The sequence below is a fragment of the Arabidopsis lyrata genome, assembly GCF_000004255.2.
Source record: "Arabidopsis lyrata subsp. lyrata unplaced genomic scaffold ARALYscaffold_4, whole genome shotgun sequence".
Lineage (NCBI taxonomy): Eukaryota > Viridiplantae > Streptophyta > Magnoliopsida > Brassicales > Brassicaceae > Arabidopsis > Arabidopsis lyrata.
The window spans coordinates 4,987,257-5,003,461 of record NW_003302552.1 but is presented as its reverse complement, the minus strand read 5'-3'; the positions used below and the strand labels follow the sequence as shown (position 1 = coordinate 5,003,461).

At 37.3% G+C, this 16,205-nt stretch overlaps 1 protein-coding gene across 2 annotated transcripts; it reads left to right on the top strand.

Moving 5' to 3' along the window:
• The first annotated feature begins 7,230 nt into the window (after window positions 1–7,230).
• On the top strand, window positions 7,231–11,018 carry LOC9314956. Of its 2 annotated transcripts, XR_002332836.1 has the most exons (4): window positions 7,231–7,693; window positions 7,974–9,099; window positions 9,199–10,481; window positions 10,563–11,018. XR_002332836.1 is itself a non-coding variant. In XM_021029580.1 (3 exons), exons 2-3 carry the CDS (start codon window positions 8,939–8,941, stop codon window positions 9,704–9,706), a joined length of 669 nt encoding a protein of 222 aa, XP_020885239.1. In that variant the 5' UTR covers window positions 7,231–7,693; window positions 7,974–8,938; the 3' UTR covers window positions 9,707–11,018. The 2 variants fall into 2 exon arrangements, 1 of the variants encoding a protein (XP_020885239.1); XM_021029580.1 differs by having other exon boundaries at window positions 9,199–11,018.
• The last annotated feature ends 5,187 nt before the right edge of the window (window positions 11,019–16,205 follow it).

Below are 16,205 nucleotides of genomic sequence, written 5' to 3'. Positions count from 1 at the left end.
CCCATATAGCATCCTTAATCCCGAGAAAGTTTGTAACCCTTCCACAAAATCCATCGTAATTATATCCTACCTTCTACTCTGGAAGGAGTAAACTCTACAAATAATCCACCCGGAGTCTGGTGCACAATTTTCACTAACTAACACACATCGCAAGCAACATCCCAGGTAACAACATCCTTCTTCATCCCAACCCAATGATAATACCGCTTAAGATCTTGGTACATCTTAGGCGCTCCTAGATGAATCAAAAACTTGCTCGCATGCGCCTCAATAAGAATCTCTCGCCTCAAATCTTTGTCTCTCGCCTCAAACCTTAGCCAAAATCGTCCCATTAGTAGAGACCCAATACTCGGAACCCTCAACCCTCGAATCATGATCAATACATAATCCTTCTACTGAGTTAATCGAACCTTGCTTAGAAGATCTGCCTGATTAGCTGCCTCCAAATTCAATGGTTCCCGTGAAGTAGCATACAATCTCAATGTACTGATCCTGAGCTGAAGCCACTCTCTATCTGCTTAAAGTATCAGCTACCAAATTAGCCGTGGGATAGTAAGATATCTCCAAATCATAATCTGCCACCAACTCTATCCATCTCCCTGCCTTATATTCAACTTTGGCTGAGTAAAGATATACTTCAGGCTCTTATGATCTCTAAACACGTGAACCTTCCGCCGTAGAGATAAGATCTCCAAATCTCCAAGGCAAAAACCATAACACCCATATCAAGGTCACTGATAGTTGCCCTCGTGCTTCCTCTACTGCCATGAAGCATATGAAATCACCTTTCCCTGCTACATCAACACACATTTGAGACCAAATCTCGATGCATCTGTATACACCGCATATGGCTCGCCCTCTTCTGGCAATGCCAACACTGGTGTGCTCGTTAACATCGTCTTCAAGTTCGTAAAACTCTCCTCGCACTATGAAAACCACACAAAAGGAAAATCCTTCCCTGTAAGCTTCGTCATGGCTTGAGCCATACTCGTGAAACCCTTGACGAATCTTTGATAATACCCACTAAGCCAAGAAAACTCTTGATCTTAGTAGCATTCCTCGACCTCGGCCATTTCTTGATAGCCTAAATATTTTTTGGATTAACAAACACCCCAGCCGTTAAATAATATGCCCAGAAACCCAATCTCCCGTTGCCAAAAACTGTACTTGCTCAATTTAGCGAACAACTTTTGTTCCCGTAGTTTCTCCAGAACAACCCTCAGGTGTACCTCATGCTACTCAGAACTTTTTGAATACACCAAAATGCTGTTTATAAAGATTATTATGAACTCATCCAAGAAATTTTGAAATGCACCATTCATCAATCTCATGAACGATGCTGGTGCATTAGTCAACCCAAACAATATCACCACAAACTCGTATTGTCCATATCTCGTCCAGAATGCTGTTTTCCGAACATCTGCCTCATCAATCAGAATCTAGTGATAACCTGAAGCCAAATCAAATCTTGGTGAACCAAGTGGCCCCTCTTAACTGATCCAACAACTAATCAATCCGCGGTAGAAGATACTTGTTCTTCACTGTATCTCGGTTAAGTCTCCGGTAATTAATACACAAGCGAAAACTTCCATCATTTTCTCTACAATAAATATCGGTACTCCCCACGGTGAACTAATCAGTCATATAAAATCCTTACCCAACAACTCCTCCAACTTGCTTCTTCAACTATGCCATCTCTGTTGGAGCCGTTATGTAGGGTGTCTTAGATATTGGCATCGTCCCTGGTTCCAATTCAATCGTGAAAGGATCTGACCGTGACGGCGGTAACCCTTGCAACGACTAAAACACATCCTCGAACTCCTGAACGATCCAAATATCACCAACCCGACTGCTCCTATTGCCTCCATGATCAAGATTGTCGCTAAATAGGCCTCATAACCTTTCTCGATCATCTTCTCTGCTTGTAGGGCTGAGATCACGAGACTCCCAAAAATCGACCTCACACCCTGATATACCAACCTTCCCTTCTCACTCTCGAACACGACATCCCCCCGGTGACTATCCAAATGTTCCTTGAAATGTCCTAGCCAGTCCATGTCCAAGATGACGTCATACATCTCCACGGCACAAATGATCAAATCTACTAGCATAGATTCTCCGACTACATGTACATCCACGTTTCTAGCTCGATCATGTACAACCAAAAACTTTCCCTAGCACCTCTAAAGACTCTAAACTGCTTGTCGGGTTCTCCATCAATATTGCCGCGCTCGACAAACTCCGTGTCGGGTTCTCCATCAATATTGCCGCGCTCGACAAACTCTGGAGTCACAAAAAAATGCAACGCTTCTGAATCAAAAAGCACGTGAGACTCAATACCTCCCATAATTAAGATCACTACACAATTCTCACATGCTAAGAACTTTTACACGCCACAAAAATAAAACAATTTACAAAAACCTAGAATTTAACCCATATAAATCTAGAAGTTTACATGCGATCGGTCTGGTACTCGGTCTACCCACCTCTCCGATAGAGTACACCCGAGGTGCTACTGCAATATGCTTCTCTAGTGGTATTGGTACGGTCGCTGTCACCACTGCCACCTCTCTTTGCTGTAACTTGGGATACTTGGGCTTGATATGCCCCGCCTCCTTGTAGTGAAAGCACACCCGAATCCGCACCACTCTTCTGATGATAGTTCGCCACTCAGTGGTCATTGTTTCTGCATCCAAAGCATCCCTGAACGCCATGACTAACTCTTTGATTCTCATCCCACTTACTGAACTACTGTTGAGGCTTTCTTACGAGAAGGGTTGGGCTGGCCACTACCACCTCATCCCTCAGACCTTTCTCCATTGCGGCCGTCTCGACCAACTCCATAGTCATACCGAATAATCTCATAAAACAAAAGTTCCTCAACTCAGCGCAAAGACCTCTAAAAGCTCTCCACACTCGGGCGTGCTCACCGTCCATGGCTCGACCAACATACACACTAAGACGGTTTAACTCTACCTGATACTCACAAATCGTCCGAGTCCCCCGAGACAACTCTGAAACCACCCCTCCAACAGGTTTAACGCCTTATACTCTGCCACAAAGTCCACCTAGATTATCCCTACGTGAGCTTTCCTAGCTGCCACACCCCTCCAACGAAGATGTGCATCATCCTACATAGTAGACTACAAGGTCAACCAGGTACCCCTCTTGGCACCTTGTTGAGCGGAAATTATGCTCCAACCGCATCAACCTCTCATATGCCTCCTCAGGCATGGCACCGTCTTAAGAGCTATGTGCCAATCTTTTGCATATGCTCCATCATCTTGATGTAAGATGGGAGCTCCCCTGCAACCGCAATTCTCGGATGCACCTCTGCCACTCACGGTATCATCTATGGTAGCTTCTCCAACAGCCTCGTCTACAAGTCTGCAATGTGGTCATCTCGACCCTGAGCAACATCCGCTCCCACACCTGCAACATCTGCTGGAACCCCAGCCACACCGACACTCCACCGATTACACCCTCAGATTCATCTCGATCCGCCTGTAGACTCCCGACCTGCTCAACCGTAGCACTCTGTGCCACTCTCTTATCCGCTACCAGATCTCGACGACATCCGACCACGCCAACGACCACGACCATGACCATGACCATGACCATGACCACTAGCTCCGAGATCCAAACGATATCCAACTACACTTTCACATGCAGAAGCTAAGAACACTAAGACATCAGACCAAAAACACAAAACAACTTATCAAAGAATTTCAATGAAGGCTCGAAAAGATGATTCTAATACTCCATGCCCATTAAAAATTGACTAACTACACATAATCAATTTTTTTAAGAACAATCAAATAATGGTTTACAGCATGCATCAAACACTACATAAATTCAATCAATCCCGAAATAAATTCCCTAAATTGTTATAGAAACGTAAACGCTCTGATACCAATTGTGACGTCCTTACCCGTTTTTGTTTTTGAAAAACATCATAGCTAAATATTCCCATAAATACTTAATTAAATCTACCAATAAACCAAATAATAATCAATAATAAAACTTTAATTCTCAAGAATGAATAAATCAACATAACTAGTAATAACCAGCAATCCTAACATTTTATAAACAAGGTTCCAACAATGATATGTCTATAATTTGCATGTTTTATGCATTAATTTATCATCATTTTGAATCTAGTTTCATTCATCTTTCATATCATTCATCATCGTTTTGCATACTTTGCATGATTAGGTGTATTTTGCATTAGTCTTGCATACAATCTGCGTCTTAGAGTTGTTTCAGGTATTTTGGGGCTATTGATGCGCAAACAAAGGAGAATCATAGCAGAATCATCATCTACTCGATCACCATGCTTTATCACACTACTAGAAGTGAAGCAGTCAGCTCAGCAGTCCATCCTGACAGCATACTCGACCAATCTGCTCGATCATACTGCCAGAAGGAGAAGCAGTCCGCTCAACAGTCCATCCAGAGCAGTATACTCGATCACCTACTTGATCTCGCGATCGAGTAGGAGCTGCAGAACTCACCAGATCACTCAACATTATCTACTCGATCGCACTACTCGATCCCTCTGCTTGACCTGCACTTAACCAGACAACCTGAGCATAAGAAAGAGAAGAGGAGAAAAAGGAAGTGCTCGATCACAGTTTGAAGCTTTACTCGATGTTGAAGCCCATTTTAGCCCATCATTTACTCGATCCACTTATTCGATAAGTTGGTCGAGTTGACTAACAAACTTCCTCTCTTATCGTTTTTCCTAATTTTTCTTATAACTAAACCTCGAAGGATTTTTTCCATGACATCTTGTTTTGTTCTAGTTTAACCTAAGTCCTACGTCGCTTTTGCTTATGCAACTTTGTAATTCAAATTGCTTTTGAGTTATTGAAATTTTGCATTTGATTTCTTCTACATTTCTATTTCTTTTCCTTTGATTTAAGTTATGCAAGTTTCATTGATTTCTGAGTTTATGTATCTTAGTATGTTATCTGAGTAATGATTAGGATTCTTGAGGATGGGATAGAAGAGTTGTGGGATCCTTAGTTTGTTAGATGGTTAAGTGTAGAATTGATTGAATCCATTCTGGATTAGTTGTACTTACTGCTCAACTCATAAGGTGTTTGATGGAATACCACTAATTCTAGAGATATTCATCTCTATCCAGAGGATTGGCCATTTAGAGCGTTTATCGACTTTAATAGGTTGAATCTTATTGCATGCATAGTTAGATTCTGCTAATGGGAATTAGGTCTAGGTTAGCTTTGTTTGAGGATTTCTATCACGGTAGTGAATTGATCAGTTGTTGAACCTGTTGTCTAAGGATAACTTGATTGCGTTTTTTTAACCACCAGAAGAGGCTAAGGAGACCATATTATTCGATTACCCCATCTTAGGAATTTCTCGTCTATTTGATTTATCTGTCACTTATCTGATTATTCGTTTGCTCTGTTACCTGCTGCTAAGTTTTATTATTTTTCCTTTGTCACCACTGGTATACTCGATCACCACCTATCTTCTGACTAAACTGGGGGATCAATCTTGAAATTAATGGTGTCGAGCGACTCTACCTGGTGGCGATCGACACCACCCCATTCTTGGTTTGAGATGTTACAAAGACCGTCAGCCTTGACGATGTGAGATCTCCTGACTCAACACACATATTAGTTCATCTTTGATATTACTTGTAACTTTCCGACCGCTCCTACCAGTTAGCATCCATGTCATTTCTCAGACCTCTGGGCCCCACCCCTATCTGACGGACGGTCCACTCCGTCCAAGAGGCTTTAAATACATGTTTACCGATCCTACAAAACACCACATGACATTTCCCTGTATTTTATTCTCACTCACATAGTTCCGACAATCAGTTACCAGAAGGTCACCCATCCTTAAATTGATGTAGTTCAAGGACGTTTAACTGTGGAGTTTCTCTCAAAACGTTTGACCGAAAATATATATGCACTTTGGTGATATAGGTGGCCATATCAATTCTTTTAAACCTCTTTGCATGCACCACCGTATTTCTGAAACAGGAGTGTTACACACAAACCTTCAATTCGATGAAGATCAAACAGAGACAGAAACGGTAGAGAGAGGCAGGAAAATCGATGCAACGATGAAGCTTTCACCATTTTGTGTTATTTTCTAGATATAATAATTATTTTTTATTCGTAATTGGTTCTACAAAGATATTGATTATATAAAAAAAAACTTATTTTAAGACATAAAATTTTTAAAAAATTAAATTTTTATCATATTTTATTAAACATTAGTTAAATTTTTCTATCAGTTAATAATTTAATTATAGGGTGTGATACTTAATACAAATTAGTCAAATCTTTCTACAAAAATATCTTCTTAAAATGCAAAATTCTAAAGTCATATTTAGAATTTATTTTTAGCGCGTAATACTTAATACTTTATGTAAAACCATTTACTTTTTAGACAGAGTTGAATAAACTACAAATATGTAGAAATATGATTTAAAATAGGAAAGTAGAGATATTTCACATATATGTTGGACTAAGATACATTGAATAATAAAGAAAAAAATCTCGAGTTTTTAAATGACTCAAAATTGGACGGTAGAGATGAATCTAACGGCCATTATTCTTTTTGTAAACAACAACATATCATCTTAATTTCCTTTAAATAGAGGATTATATTTCCGCTCTTCTTCACTCTCAAATATCACCTAAACTATTATAGTTTTGCTACTTCAACCATTTCGCGTTCGTAATTTTTCTCTTAATTGTCTGTTTCTCTCCTGTTTCATGTTTTCTCTCCTCCTTCAATCTTTTTTTTTTTTGTATAATTTTGGATCTAATTTTTCAGTTTGTTAAGGTATGTGCTGATTTGAGTTATTTTTTTAATATTATATTATTTTATGTACCATTTAATATTTTATTATTATATATATATATATACGAACGGTACTTAAAATAATAAAATCAGCATACACCTTAACAAGCCGAGAAATGAGAGATATAGAATTCTACAAAGAAGGATCAGAAGAGGAGGGAACACAAGAAGCAAGAGAGAAACGGAGAATTAAGAGGAGAATTATGAGAGGGTAATAGTTGAAGATGCAAAACTATAATGGTTTATGATTTAAGAGTGAAGAAGCTAAGAGAGTAAAGATAAGGAAAAAAGATTGCCAGCTACCTGGCTTATTGCGGAATACATGACCACACATGCAAAGTAAACAAAAGAATACTCAGCTACCTAACCTATATGTATTACATGCCCACATGTACAAAGTATATGACGTCATGTCAACCCCATACACATAAAATCTCAGAGTTAATCGGTGGTCAGACTCCAGCGTTGAATCAGCGTTTACTAATCGGCACCGGAAAAACGACCTGATCCAGACTTAATGACCCAACTGAAACACCCGACCCGGATTGAATGACCAAACCCAGAATTTAATGGGCCGAGTTAAAATAAACACTTAATGGGTCTCGTTATTTAAGTAGGCCGAATTGAATTAAATAAAAAGTAAACATTTGGCCCAGTCCAATTCAGGATCTCATTACCCATCTCGTAAAAGTAAAACGCGTCGTCTTCTTCCTATGTGGTGAAAGAAAAATCCTCTTTGACCTAGGGTTTTCGCGAGAGAAAAGGAGAAGGGATTTCGTCGATAGTGAAGAATCCGGTGAAATCGATAAAGCAGGCTGAGTCGTGGATTGATTCTCGTTGGAATGAGGTATTTTTCAATTGTTTTTTGCTTTTTTAGTGGTATGGGTCCGAAAATTTGGGTATGTGGGGATGTTGTCGGGGACTTTATAGGGCTTATTTCGGGTTTTCCTTTACTCGAAAGAAGAAGAAAAACTTTGCTTGATTCCTTTACTCGTGGCTTAATTCCTTTGTCAGTGAGTGAACATGTCTTTGTCGTTTTTATGACCTTTATTTAGTTTAAAAACAAGTTGCAGACACTGTTCTTCTATTATTGGACTGACATTGTTTTTTAATTTTTATTTTTGTAGTAGGAACATTACAGTGAAGGTGTATTGCCATCATTCTAGCAAATTCAGACCAATAGGTGGAGTGTTAGAATACGTTGATGGAACTGTTGAAAAATTTAAGGTGGATTCCATCACTATCTTCCAAGATGTAGTGTTAAAAATGCTTGAGAAAAGAGTTAAGAACCTTGGGAAGATGTGGTATAAGCTGCCTTTTGAGGACGTATCAGACAGGAAGCCTCTATGGGAGGATGTGGATGCTAATAAGAAGAAGTTGGTTGCAAAAGGACGTTGAATGGGTGAGATAGACATCTATTTTGAAAAAAAGAAGATGAATCTCTTGAAACCTTAGAAGAAGCTGCTAAGTAGGTCGTTGAAGAAGCTGCTAAGAAGGTCTTAAGTGACTTAGAAAAGAAGCGAAATCAGTTATTCAGCAGAATTTGGTTGAAGAAGAAGACAGTGAAGGTCAGAAATCAGATGGAGGTTTATATGAATCATCAGATTCTGATGATGAAATTGTTGACGAGGAACCATAGATTATTGAGGAGGATATACAAGTTTTCAACAATCAAAATTACGAGGAACAGATTCCAGATGAAGACGATGTATATCCCGCAACTGATGATGAGTCTGGTGATGAGGAAGCACAAGCACAGATGATGGTTAAAAATGGTGAACTAGATGGTGTGTTCAGTTTGAAGCAATTGTTCTATAGTGGGAGTTAATTTAAGAAGAATGTGGTCAAATATGTCTTGAAGAACAGGAGGAATGTTGTCTATGGTAGGTGGGAGAAGGACAAGCTTGGTGCTAGATGTAAAGGTAAAGGCTGCGGATGGAAAATCTATTGTGCTATGGAGAATCCTCTTGCTAAGTGGATGGTGAAGACTTATCATTATAATCATCAATGTCATCCAACAGGAAGGTGTGAAATTATAAAGGCTCATGTTATTGCTAATCTCTTTTTAGAAGATATTAGAAGAAATTCGTAGATGAGTGGACCAGAGATAAAAGATGAGATGAAGAGGAGGTACAATATTATCATCTCACTAAATCAGGCTAAAGTTGCTAGGAGACGTGTCTTTGACAAGCTACAAGCTGAATGTGATGAACAATTTGCAAGATTGAGAGACTATGAGCTGCAGCTAATTGAGTAAGTTACTCTTTGTTTACTTGTCTTTTTTAACTTATTTCACTAACTTGTTCTAATGTTATCTTGTTTGACTAACTTGTTTCTTATGTTATCTTAAAGGACCAATCCAGAAACTACAATAGAGATTAATACAACAACAACGGCTAATGGCAGTGAAGCATTCCACCAAATGTACATTTGTTTTGAGGCGCTGAAGAGTTCCTGGAAGAAGAATTGTCGACCAATCATTGGTCTTGATGGCCCATTCTTGAAGCACTCCATGAAAGGGATGATGCTTACTGTTGTAGGAACGGATCCTAATAACCAGATCTTTCCAATAGCATGGGCTGTAGTGGATTGTGAGAACAATCCTAATTGGGAATGGTTTGTGCGTAAGCTAAAGGAAGACTTGGACTTGGGGTCAGATGAGAACCTCACTCTCATTTCTAACATGCACAGAGGATTGATTCATGGTGTTGCAACTGAGTTACCAATGGCGGAGCATAGAGCCTGTGCTCGACACATCTACTCAAACTTGAAGAAATCTCACAAAGCGGACATGTTGAAGCCATTGTTCTGGAGAGTTGCAAGCAGCTACAACGAAGCAGATTATAAGGAAAATTTGTAGATTTTTAAGGAGTTTGATCCGCAGGCTTTTCAAACTTTACTCCAAAAGGATCCAACTACATGGTGCAGGGCATTCATTAGGGTTGGATGTTGTTGTGCTGATACACACAACAATCATACTGAGTCCTACAACAGAACTTTGAAGATTGCAAGGAGGAATCCATTTGTCCATATGTTAGAGCTGATAAGAAGGTATGCTATGCAAAGGGTTGCCAAGTGCCAACAGGTGCATTATTGCTGGAAAATAAACTCCAAAACACACAAAAAAGGCAAGGCAAGAAGTGGCGAAGTCTTGTGATGAAGCTCAATATTGTGCAATGGTTACAAGCACAAGAGGAGAGTTTGAGATTGTTGAGTTTGGGATTGGATATTCAGTGAGTTTGAGTGCGCATACTTGTGTATGCAGGAAGTGGGATTTGACTGGTATCCCGTGTCGCCATGATGTATGTGCAATCAGAGAAATGAATTTGGAAGTGGAGGACTATATCTCAGACTACTACTTGTCTGAGAAATGGCAAGAGACTTAAAGGAGAGGTTTAAAGCGTGTTAATGGATCTAAATTCTAGAAGGATTCTGGAAGACCACGGATTGCTGCACCGCCTTACAAACGTCTTGCAAGTAGCCCTCCTGGTAAGGCAAGGATCAAGGGTCTTAATGAATCACCACGTAAAAAGAAGTCTGCAGATTCTGAATTCAAAGTTAGTCGGGCACGAAGAGTGGTGCATTGTGGTCTCTGTGGTGAAGCGGGTCATAATTCAAGAAGGTGTCCTCATGAGGTAATACTCTATCATTACTTCTGTGTTATTTTGGTTTTGTATTGATGTCTTTTTTGCGTTTCAATAATCTGCGGAGAGTAGGGCAAAGAGACGGAAACTAAAGGAGGCCCCTCAACTGGAAGCTCAAGATCAAGCTGAAATGCAAGCATCATTGGCAGCCATGGAACAACCAATAACTGAAGCTCAGGATCAAGCTGGAATGGAAGCGGCAATGGCAGCAATGAAACAGCAGGAAGCTCAAGATCACGCTGAAGTGCAAGATGTTTCTTCATCCGCACCTCAGCCAAACTTTCTTTCTAGGTTACTATTTGGATGAGGTTACTATTAGGATGGAGATGGTATGTAGAAGGTTTGTTTTTTGGAAGTTAAACACTTTAATCGGCTTGGTGGTCATGTGGGTCTTGTTTTTGGTGACACTTGAATCGGCATTGTATTTTGGTCATGTGTGTCTTGTATTTGGGCATTTGGTCTTGTATTGGTAACCTTAAACCCTTCAATCGGCTAAGTATTTTGTTCTTCTTTTAGGTGACTTAAACACTTGATGCTTTGTTTTGTTCATGTATTCTAATAGCTTTTCCAAACACATTTTCATTAGCAAAGTAGTAATACACTAACAAAAGTCATTACAAGTCACAAACCAAACCAAATTCAAACATCACTAACAATGTTCAACCAAAGACAATGGCCAACGACACATACAAGCAATCCCGTGATGATGATGCATTGACGATACACAATTGTTTCCATTTCATCAATCTTTTTCTTTAATCCAAGCTCAATCGAAATCTTCTCTTCATCTTCCGTATCAATTGATGATATCTCCAAGTTTTGCCTGTCCAAATCACCACGAAGCTCCAAATTGTCGCATTAAGTTCTTTAATCTTCTTAGTCTTCTCTTTAATTTCAGATTGAGCTTCTACCAAAGCTCTTTTCGGCCAACCTATCACCTCTTCGTCGAGCCACCTAAAGAATTTGCAGTGAGCATTACCACCTTTCTTGTACAACTGACACCCAAAGAACCTTCGATTTGGATTTTTCTCCGTTTTGGATTTGAAGATCTTTGCCGGCAATCTATATTCACACACTTTCCGAACTCCAGAATTACTCACAAAGCTACTCGTCGATCTCGAGCTTACTTCCATCTTCTCTCCTTCTTCGAATCCAGATGAAGAACCCTAATTGTAGATATTGGGATAAATCTCACGACAATTGTTGAGAAGGAGAAGAAGAATAGTTGGGCCAAATGTTTAATTAAATTAGGCCCATTAAATTCTGGGTTTGGTCATTAAGTCCGTGTTGGGTGTTTCGGTTGGGTCATTAGGTCTGGATAGGGTCGTTTTTTCGGTTCCGATTAGTCAACGCTGGGTCAACGCCGGTGTCCGACCACCGATTAACTGAGATTTTATGTGTATGGGGTTGACGACATGATGTCATATACTTTGTACATGTGGGCATGTAATACATATAAGTCAGGTAGCTGAGTGTCCATTTGTTTTCTTCGCATGTGTGGTCATGTGTTCCGCAATAAGCCAGGTAGCTGATAATCCTCTATTTACAAGTAATTAGGATATATGATGTGTTGTTGTTTACAATAAGTGATAACATGACATTAAGTAAATATGGAATCAAGAAGGTTTTAAGAGTTTTGGAACAAATAACACCAAAAGGCGATCATATATCAATTGAGTTTAGCGACCGTTGGAGGCCTTCCCGTGAAGCAAATTCAGAGTTCTTGGACTCTATGGAAATTTAGAAGAGTAAATATTACTATGGAGGAAGATTCAACTCAATCCAGTCAACCAAACGAAGTCTACAACCGATTGAGTGAAGTCATGCCCGAGACCGGTTGCAAGGCGTGCGATCGGTGGTGAAGTCTCTGTTGGGACCAGTCACAAAGATCGTGACCGGTCTAGAGCTTCAAGAGGAGCACGGTTGGAAAGCCTCGCACCCGGTCCAGCAATCTTGTCGGTTTCACTTAATGAAACTACGTAGTTTTGTCCGAAAAATCGTAAACCGACTTTCTACTTCCCGAGGCCTATAAATACATGTTCTAAAACCCTACAAGTAGGTGTGAAATTTCTGTGCACCTACGCAGAAGCTGAAGGAGAACCCTAGAAACGCAGCAGTCATCTTCTACCTAGATCCAAAGCTTTAAAATCCATCAAATCTCTCTCTTTTATCTTATTTACTCTAAGATCTATTAAGGTAAAGTCTTACTTCTTGTATTCGACATTCAAAGAAGTAATCTTTAAACTCTATTCAGTTTTTATTCGTCTATTTTTTATAAGTTTATCAAACCTAATTAATGTTGATGAGTTTCTTAACCTTAACGCGGATAGCACATGGTAGATTATATTTTTTAACATGTGATAATAAACAGAAATTAATTATATAAATTTATTAATTGCACAACACAAGATATTACCTAATTATAAAATTAAATAGTGAGGAAATATACACATACATTCATTGTCATTGCCGAATAAAGGATGGTTTGTTCATATACTATATAACTATTGAATCTGAGAAAACAAATAAGATTTTTAGATGAAAAAACCCATGATTGATATAATTTTGAAAATTAATATAAAACCCATGATTGATCTAATTTTGAAATCAAATCTGGACCAAGCTATAGAGAAAAAGGAAACAAAAAGGAACATTTTTGACCAAAGGGCTTTTTGCATGGTCTCCAAGAACATGCTCACTTAGCTGTTACGTTACGTCCCTTTCTACATTTATCCATGATTTAAACAATGATTTAATCTCAAAGCAAATCCACATCTTTGACAAAACAAAAGCAAATGAAACACAACAAAGCATAAACATAAACTTTATGCGAAAGGCTGATTCGATCCGTGGAATAAGGGTCTTATTATTGGGATTTCGTAACGAAGCATATCTATACTAGTATTTTTGTAACACTTTGGTGACGGGTGGGTAAAAATGCTTCTGGGTTAATCGGATATCCGACCCGTTTTTTAAATTCCTTCACAAAAAATTACTTGGATCGGGTTATATTTAACTCAACTCATCCACCGGATATTCCATATTTAATAATTTAGATTTTCAGAAGATTTAATTAAGATTTATAATTATGATTCTCCTATCATATTTATTTGATTTGTTTTTAACTGTTTTGAATCATCATATAATACATAAAATAAAATAAAAATCAATTATTTTGTCTGCATATACTGTGATTTGAAATTTTTAAAACGGACATATATTATCCAATTGACGAAAAATGTGTGTTCAACGTTCCACATCGACTAAAATATTTAGACAATGATTCAGAATCATATCATAAATAAGTTCAACATTAATAAAATAAATGAGTTTTTTGGCGGGACGAGTTTGGCAGGACAGGTTTTTGAATCAATAAAAAAAAATTAAAATATCATTAATCCACCGTTTCAATACATATTAAATCCATAATTTTTTAAAATACCACTAATATTAGACATATCAAATCAGTTTCATTTAGAAAAGATTGTATAAAACCAAAAATTGTCACGTGGTATAATATTACTTAATAACAATTGTAAATTATAAAATATAAATGTCTTAGAGAATGATAAAATTTGTAAACTTTTATATATAATAAATAATCGTTAAATTTTTAAAATTACTATTTTTAGAAAACAAATCACGGGACGGGTTAAGAAATTACATGACGGGTTATATTTCGGAACGGGGTTATATGATGGACGAGTTTGAATCAATATTTATAAAATTTTAAAATATCATTAACATGCCGCTTTAATACAGACTAAATCCTCAGTTTATTAAAATATAAATGTCTTAGAAAATTATACATTTTGTAAACTTTTATATATAATATATAATCATTAAATTTTAAAATCACTACTTTTAGAAAACAAATCATGGGACGGGTTATATTTCAAAACGGGTTTATATGGTGGACGGGTTTGAATCAATATTTAAAAAGTTTTAAAAGAACATGCCGTTTTAATTCGGGTTAAATCTTCAGTTTATCTAGGTCCGGCCCACCCATAAGGCAGCCAAAGCATTTGCTTTGGGCCACAAAATATAAGTAAAACGTTAGGGCAACATATCTGAGAAGTTTCCTTTAGTCTGTTGGTTATTTGCCCCATTTTTAGTCTTAACTTCTACACTTTTTGTTTCTCTTTTTTTTTCCCTCTGTTTTGGTCGGTTCTCTTTATTTTTTTCTGGTTACCACGTGTTTTATTCTTTCTATTTTGTGAAGTGGGAGAAGATTGTTATTTATTTATTATAATTTGGCTACTAAGTCTTATAATATTCTTAATTTCTTCAAACAAAACTGAATTTTTATATATATTTTAGTATTTAAATGACAAATTTTTAACATTAATTTTTATATAAAAATATATTATTTAAGTATGCTTTAGGCCACCAAAACCCGAGGACCGGCCCTGAGTTTATCAACAATTGTCTCGTGAACTCGTGGTATACCGTTACTTAATAATAATTGTAAATTATAAAAGGAGATACAATTTACAAAATTTTATATATACTAAATTTTAAAAATAAATCATCCCGCGGTGTACCGCGGGTTAAAATCTAGTCTTCATTAAAGTTTTAAACATGTATATTGTTTTCAAAAAAAATTTGTTTAAAAGAGCATGAACATTTTATTGGAAAAAATCTCGAAAAATACGCGAACTTTCAAATTTGAGACGAAAAAAGCATAAACTTTCGAAATGTCATTTAAATCGTAAAGTTTGGTTTGAACTTTTGATAAAATGATCAAGTTTTATTGACTTGACCATTTCAGACATGCCGTTGGAATTCAGTTAACAGAACGATCACGGGGTTAACATTCCGTTAGCAGAATAATACTACCAGACTATTAAATTTGAGCGTAAACTTACATTGACTTAAACAAAATTAGTCAAACATTTGTTTTCATTCACTTAAACGACATGATGGCAACGAGGACAAAACGCTATTTTTTCCTTATCAGAACTGTGTGAGTGAGGATAAAACACAGAGAAAAATTATGTGCTGATTTATAGGATCAGTAAACAAGTCTTTAAAGCCTCCCGGAGGTAACGGACCGACCAAAAGTATTTCATTCTACTTAGATTTTTGGTGTGTTAGAGACTTCTAGATTCTAGATAGTTTAACACACTAAAAGTATTTGTTTAAATGCTTAAAAGATCTAGATAAGCAATTCTTCTCTAGCCAATGCTGAACATTGATATTAAAAGGGTTTTATAACAAATATATATATATATATATATAGGACACCCTCCTGAGTAATAATTATTGGGAAAAATATCATTTAAATCATTAGTTTACCATTTTCATTGGTCTAAAGTATGAACTTCAGACATGGTGATTTAAATCCTTAATTTTATGTTGATTTTCATTTTAATCATGAATTCTCGTTGACAAAGCCAATTGAGGCACATCGTTAACTGGCTAAACAGATCAATAAGACGATGTCATCGCATAACTGGTATTTCGAAGCCATCGCATAATTTTTTTTCTACACCAACATAGTTTTCATCTTCCTCTTCAAAAACTATGTGAGGACGTCTCTGTTTAGCCAGTTAACAATATGTCTTAATTGGCTTAGTCAACGAGAATTCGTGATTAAATTGAAAGTCAACATAAAATTGAGGATTTAAGTCATTAGGTCCACATAAAATTGGGGATTTAAATCACTAGGTCCAGAATTCATGTTTTTTTTTTTTTTTTGTCAACCACACATTT